This window comes from Gigantopelta aegis, chromosome 3 (genome assembly GCF_016097555.1).
Source record: "Gigantopelta aegis isolate Gae_Host chromosome 3, Gae_host_genome, whole genome shotgun sequence".
Lineage (NCBI taxonomy): Eukaryota > Metazoa > Mollusca > Gastropoda > Neomphalida > Peltospiridae > Gigantopelta > Gigantopelta aegis.
The window spans coordinates 35486222-35493721 of record NC_054701.1 but is presented as its reverse complement, the minus strand read 5'-3'; the positions used below and the strand labels follow the sequence as shown (position 1 = coordinate 35493721).

At 40.0% G+C, this 7500-nt stretch overlaps 1 protein-coding gene across 1 annotated transcript in view; it reads left to right on the top strand.

Moving 5' to 3' along the window:
• The window catches only part of LOC121367951 (histidine ammonia-lyase-like), a 19410-nt gene that overhangs the window by 7337 nt on the left and 4573 nt on the right, over nucleotides 1–7500 (top strand). Inside the window, exons 5-12 of the mRNA XM_041492421.1 lie at nucleotides 532–627; nucleotides 1321–1413; nucleotides 2001–2053; nucleotides 3494–3574; nucleotides 3696–3767; nucleotides 4434–4512; nucleotides 5353–5439; nucleotides 6478–6612. Coding sequence (XP_041348355.1) covers nucleotides 532–627; nucleotides 1321–1413; nucleotides 2001–2053; nucleotides 3494–3574; nucleotides 3696–3767; nucleotides 4434–4512; nucleotides 5353–5439; nucleotides 6478–6612 — 696 coding nt within the window. The remainder of the gene's footprint in view (nucleotides 1–531; nucleotides 628–1320; nucleotides 1414–2000; nucleotides 2054–3493; nucleotides 3575–3695; nucleotides 3768–4433; nucleotides 4513–5352; nucleotides 5440–6477; nucleotides 6613–7500) is intronic.

The following is a 7500-nucleotide window of genomic DNA, read 5'->3' as shown; positions in this document are numbered from 1 at the left end:
AGCAGCAGCAGCAGTAGTAGTAGCAGCAGCAGCAGTAGTAGTAGCAGCAGCAGCAGTAATAGTAGTAGCAGCAGCAGCAGAAGTAGTAGCAGCAGCAGCAGTAATACTAGCAGCAGCAGTAGTAGTAGCAGCAGCAGCAGTAATAGTAGTAGCAGCAGCAGCAGCAGAAGTAGTAGCAGCAGCAGTAGTAGTAGCAGCAGCAGCAGCAGCAGTAGTAGCAGCAGCAGCAGTAATAGTAGTAGCAGCAGCAGTAAGCAGCAGTAGCAGCAGTAGCAGCAGCAGTAGCAGCAGCAGTAGCAGCAGCAGCAACAGCAGCAGCAGCAGTAGTAGTAGTAGTAGTAGTAGTAGTAGATACAGGTTCTCGTAAGCTGAATAAGTTAGATGTCAGTTGAAGGATGAGAAGTTGTCTAGAGTTCGGTTTGCTCGCCTTTGTACAAGTCAAAATATTAGGTATTTTCTTGATGTTGGTATATTATGTTACAGAGGGTATTACATGCATGTCACATGTGTTTTTGTTATTTCTATACATAGCCGTGGAGCGCGCTGGCCTGATCGCTAGCCAGGCAAACATCGTCGCGGCATTCACCTTGGAGGTGCTCAAAGGAACATCGAAAGCTTTTGACGAACGTGAGTAGTCTCCCTTCACAGATCCGACTGAATGAACCTCGGTGGTGTCGTGGTTACGCCATCGAACATAAGTTTGTTAGGTACAGGGTTTGCAGCCCAGTACCGGTCTCAACTAGAGTTTTAACGACTCAACGGGTAGGAGTAAGACCACTACACCCTCTTCTCTCTAACCACAAACAACTAACCCACTTTCGTGGACAGATAGCTTAGGTTTGTGCCAAGGACAGCGTGCTTGAACCTTAATTGGATATAAGCACGATAATATGTTGGAATGAAATAAATGGATACTGGTCAGTTATTCAGTCAATCAACCAGTCAGTCGGCCAATCAGAAAAGAACGGAACTTTATTACGCCCAGGCCGTTACACAACGGTATGTGAGGAACATGATACGTAAACTGTAGTGACAAGATCGGGTTTACAGGAGACAATAGTACAATAGTATTAATATAAATGCAATAAAATAATAAAGACAATAATAGGCCTATAATAGTAATGTAATGTCACATTGTAATTAATCAATCAGTCTATCAAAATTCAATTTATTACACATTAATTATTCATGTTCTCTTTGTTTCAATTATTTTATAGATTCTTTAAATATTGTCTTTTGTTTTCATTACTTTTGTATATAAAATAAACAAAAAGACAAAGTACGTATTCTGTATATTTAATTTGAATACATTGAATACAGGTATCCACCGGGCTAGACCTCACAATGGACAGATGGAAGTCGCTAAACAAATGCGAGACCTGCTGCCGCCAGTACATCGTTCTGAAATCATAGGTATGCATAACATAAACATTAGTTCATAGTAAATCTCAAGGTAGAAATGAATTTTACTTGTAGAATGCAGGAAATTGTATTTCAGGACATCTAGTTTTCAAAATTTTACGGGGAGCATACCCCTGAATCCCCTAGAACCTTGCTTTGTGACCTCGATCTAATCAGCCCCCCCCCCCCCCCCCCCGAATGTCCGCCGTGACTGTACAAAATAAACGATACCATACATAAAATATATCTTTACGTAAATAACATATAACGAGATAACAAATCCTATAAAATCCGAGAATTCACAAAATTTAGCAAGCTGACTGGATAGGGCCGTCAGACAGATGAGTTGCACGAAGACAGCAAAGCTGTCGGCAACATATGCTGGAATGATGTCGCGGAGTGCCATGTTACATTTGTTTTTACTGGCACACTGTCACTAATTCTTTTATTCAGGTATTAAAAGAGAATAATGAAAACAGCATCAAACCATTTGGGAAATAAATAGGCATATTGAAAAAATATAATATTTATTCATGAAGCTATCTATTCTCTAACTGTGAATGATGATAATCTACAGTCTGTGTGTTTGCTTGTTTCAGAGAAGTACGGAGAGCGAGTACAAGATGCCTACACTTTGCGATGTATTCCTCAGGTTCGCTCTGAATAATTTGATTTAAATATTTGTAAAGAGTATTTCAACGTGTTAACAGGAGTGGGGGATTTATGTATTAAATTGTCAATAAACATTGTGTGCTGTGTATTACGTTGTTAATAAAACTAAGGGGTGGGACGTAGCCCAGAGATAAAGCTCTCGCTTGATGCGCAGTCGGTCTGGGATCGATCTCCATCGGTGGGTCCATTGGGCTATTTTTCGTTCCAGCCAGTGCACCACAACTGGTATATCAAATGCCGTGGTATGTACTACCATGTCTGTGGGAAGATGCATATAAAAGACCCTTTGCTGCATTAAGAACAAATGTAGCGGGTTTCCTCTGTTGACTGCATGTCAGAATTTCCAAATGTTTGACATCCGATAGCTGATGATTAATTAATCAATGTGCTCCAGTGGTGTCGTTAAACAAAACAAACTTCTTTTTGTTAATGAAAGAGAAGAATGGGACGTAGCCAGTGGTAAAGCGCTCGCTTGATGCACGGTCGGTCTAGGATTGATCCCCGTCGGTGGACCATTTGGGCTATTTCTCGTTCCAGCCAGTGCACCACGACTGGTATATCAAAGCCGTGGTATGTGCTATCCTGTCTGTGGGATAGTGCATATAAAATATCCCTTGCTATTAATGCGAAAATGTAGCAAACATTATTTGCAATAGTTGTCATTATGCAAATTTGAAATAGTACCTTTAATAGAGGTATAATAGATAACACACTCAGAATGGTTCTTGACAGATTTGCTCAAAAATTACTTATACATGTTTTACAAATACTTCGGTTTGGAAAGGGATGGGGGGGGGGGGGGGTAAACCGTCATCAGAGACGGTCCCTCGCAATGAAATTGACACATTTGTTATAGTCTACTGTTTCAATGTGAGCCCCAACAAGTAAATGCTAAAGTAGGTAGAATATCATTAAACAGATATTTACAAAAGACATAATTGTCGAAAGTAGAGGCGAGACGTAGCCCAGTAGTAAAGCGCTCGCTTGATGTGCGGTCGGTTTGGGATCGATCCCTGTCAGTGGGCTATTTCTCGCTCCAGCCAGTGCACTGCGAAATCCGTGGTATGTAGTATCCTGTCTATGGGATGGTGCATATAAAAGAACCCTTGCTGCTAATCGGAAAGATTAGCCCATGAAGTGGCGACAGCGGATTTCCTCTCTCAATATGTGTGTGGTCCTCAACAATATGTCTCACGCCATATAACCGTTAATAAAATGTGTTGAGTGCGTCGTTAAATAAAACATTTCTTTCTTAATCGACGAAAATCATTTTTATTCTATTTCCGACACTACTTTAGTCAATAAAAGTTATGCGCTATGCTATGCACTGTTGAAGATAAGTTAAACTTTGACATGCAGTTTGATTTCCTTCTATGTGTTGTGTTTTCTCGTGTTACGATGCTATTGTCTATGTTCCCAGGTACATGGCATCGCCCACGACACCGTCATCTGGGTGAGGGGGATTCTTAACACGGAGATCAACAGCGCCACGGACAACCCAGTATCCATTTTAACTCGGAATGTTTATCATACTGATTTTAATCATCAATCAAATTGATGTGTAATATTTCAGCAATAGTAACCCATATATTTGTTGCTTACAACACCTTAACCATTAACAGTTGGTATTTCCTGATAAAAGTGAGGGCAAAATCATCTCTGGCGGGAATTTTCACGGAGAGTATCCATCGAAGGTAATGAATGTAATTTTAATAGTAAAACGTATCAAAATTCACATATACTGAACAACACAAAGAAACGCGAATATTTTACAATATTAATTAATTTATTGATAAAATTAATTCGATAAACAGACTATCAAAATGGGCCCAATATGTTCACAAAATATTGAACAGACACAAAAACTAATAAGATTCTAAATGAAATTTTTAAAATTAAAAAAACAACCCAAAACTCCCCAACAAAACAAAACAAAAACAACCAAGATAATATTCACGTTTTTTTTGCTGTTAAGTTTACATTGAAAACTAAATAGGCTATACATGCATATTAATAAAGCTTAGCACAACATAAAAAGGTTATTTTATATACTTTAATAAAAGCATTTTAAAATAATATAAATTGAAAGCTTTTAGTTCTACATGTTTGTAACAATAATCATCAGTTTAAGTTACGAAACATATATATATTCTTTAAAACTAAATAAAAGTGTCTGGTGGGCTAATACCAACCTCACGTAATCTCGCATCTGGTATTTTAGTACGTCATTATACTTACTGAACTCATTAAAAATTAAACCAAAATAAGACACATTAAATGATACACTCTCACGCACGCACGCACGCACACGCGCGCACGCAAGCACAAATATACATACACATTTCTTATTTTTGTTTCAGGCACTCGATTACCTTGCCATTGGTATCCACGAGCTGGCCAACATAAGTGAGAGACGTATAGAAAGACTGGTACATCCGGGTAAGCAAATAATGAATGAATGAATGAATGAATGAATGTTTAACTACACTCAGCACATAAATACGCATCGGCTGTTGTGTGTCAAACAGAAAGTTAAGTATATGATTATTAGAAAACTTATATAATTATGTAAAAAAAAAAAACCCACACAATGTAAAGAGGAAATAAATTGTGCAAAAGCAATAAAGAAACCACACGATATTATACACAATCGACGATTTGATAACTCTATTTAGTGTTTATCTTCTGAGGTAAATGGTTAAATTCTCTTACATGTGGTTCCGGGTTACATTCTACATAGGTCAATGTTTGTACTCTCGGCTATGCAAAACATAATACACTTCTCCGTTGCTGTGTTAAAGTAGGACCCGTACTGTAGTGAGAGCCCGTTACCTAACGACCTTTTGACCAATAGTTTAATATAAACACCACGCCCCTTATACCAGGTTCAACAATTCCGAATATGGTATGCATCATCAAGGGCTCGCGTGATGTGCGATCGGTGTGGGATCGAACCCTGTCGCTGGGCCCATTTGGGCTATTTCTTGTTCCAGCCAGTGCACCACGACTGGTATATCAAAGGCCGTGATATGTGCTATCGTGTCTGTGGAATGGTGCATATAAAAGATCCCTTGCAGGTTTCCTTTCTAAGTTATATGTCAAAATTACCAAATGTTTGATATCCAATAGCAGATGATTAATAAATCAGTGTGCTCCAGTGGTGTCGTTAAACAAAACACACTTTAAGTTTTATCTCTCACCTAATTTTTTTTAAATAATTTCTTTTAACTGAAATAATTTATTGACATGAACTGTATTGACCAACATTTCTGTTTACAGCGCTCAGCGACCTGCCAGCTTTCCTTGTGAAGGAAGGCGGACTAAACTCCGGTTTCATGATCGCCCACTGCACAGCAGCCGGCTTGGGTAAGATACGGATCCCATTTTGTTTCTTTCCTTTCTTTTGTTAATAAAGGTACGTATATCGAGTGATTCATTAAAAAGTCTCACCTTTTAAAACTGAATAGCGGGAAAAGAATACAACTCAGAAAATTGAAAATACGTACAATACCGGTATATTCTGTTGATGGTAACATTTTCATTTTGATGCATACTACGAAATGTAATGTCAGAAAATATAGTTTTAAGTACAAACATTTCATTTTCTTTAGTCATTAAAATGCTCCATCTTCCGTAATGATACAATTTTCTGTGTGAAATAGATGCCAAACACGTGTAAAGGTATGCCCGGCATAACTGCTAGCTGCAGACGTGAACTTACAATGTTTCGTGAAATTGGTCCCTGACCCGCAGGAGCGGTATTTGGAGGGGCAAAATCTCTACTGAGAGGGCAAAGTCTCTAGTTGGGGGGGGGGTGGGGGTGGGGAAGACGAGCCACATTTTAATATTTATGTAAATAGAATATACAAAAAAATGTACATTTTCGTCCTCATGTGTGTATGGGGAGGGTGGGGGGCAACCCCCTCCCCATCCCGATTCCCCCGGTTCCTACGGGCCTGAATATTTACTGATTAAAGTAATGAAACAACATATGTCCAATCTCGTCCATCCTACACCAGATCTCAGGCATGGCCAGTAACTCGACGTTGGAGCAACCAAGACCGTCCTCGGTGGTGTCGTGGTTAAACCATCGGACTACAGGCTGGTAGGTACAGAGTTCGCAGCCCGGTACCGGCTCCAACCCAGAGCGAGTTCTTAAGGGCTCAGTGGGTAGGTGTAAGGCCACTACACCCTATTCTCTCTCACTAACCACTAACCAACTAACCCACTGTCCTGGACAGACAGCCCAGATAGCTGAGGTGTGTCCAGGACAGCGTGCTTGAACCTTAATTGGATATAAGCACGAAAATAAGTTGAAATGAAATCAAGCAACCAAGTTATACACCGTCATTTTCATGCCTTGATCCTAGACATCCGTATAGTTTGTTGTTTCACCCCCGACAGTGTCTGAAAACAAAGTGCTGTGTCACCCTGCATCAGTCGACTCCCTGACTACGAGCGCGGGATCTGAAGACCACGTGTCCATGGGCGGTTTCGCAGCTAGGAAGGCGCTTCAGGTCGTGGAGCACGTGGAACAAGGTAAGTACTGTAGTAACATCAGTACTCTGCTGTTCGAGAGCTAGACGGACATTTGGACGGTTATGATCGCTATCTGCCTTTGTCGTCAGAGATAACCCCATAGTGAAAACACGAAATGTCTGCCTACTACTCAGTAGGCAAAGATTCCCGCTCTAATACACCAATAACCCTGTGTTTGACATTAAATACCATGTTACATTCATAAGCGTATGACACGGGGGGGGGGGGGGGTGGGGGGCAGAGGCGGGCAACTGCCCCCCCCCCCCCCCCCACCGTGGGAGCCCGTACGCCTATGATTATATTGATCAATTTTTAGTTCGCGGATAACAAATATTTTACATATTAAACAACAATATGCACACATTACAGGAAGAAACCTGACAGCACCACTTTCACTCATGTTCCGGTAGTGTGTATATTAGTGATTAATACATGTATGTTCAATATTTGTTATCAGCGAACTCGAAAATGATCAATGTAAAAATATTTAGCGTCAAACATAGTGTTTTTATTGTATTGGAGTGGGAATCTTTGACTACCCGGTGGTAATTCCGTGTTTTCGCTATAGAGTTATCTCTGGATGAGAGAGCGATCATAACCGTCCAAATGTCCAGAGTACTCGGGTAAATACTGGAGGTGTTAGATCTTTCATTAAAGGCGCAGACCCTAGTTTCAGCCTATGAAAATTAACACTGAGTTTGTTTAATCTGCAAACCTTGTAACACATCTGGATAAAGTTATAACACAGTGAAACTAAAGTCTGTAATGCATAAAAAGGGAAAAAAAAGTCTAAAGACTAGACTAGAGCTTGGCTCGATAGCCGTTACTTCTCAGACGTACATGCGTTTTTTTGTTTAGAATTATCAAAAATGTATTTCAGGATATTAT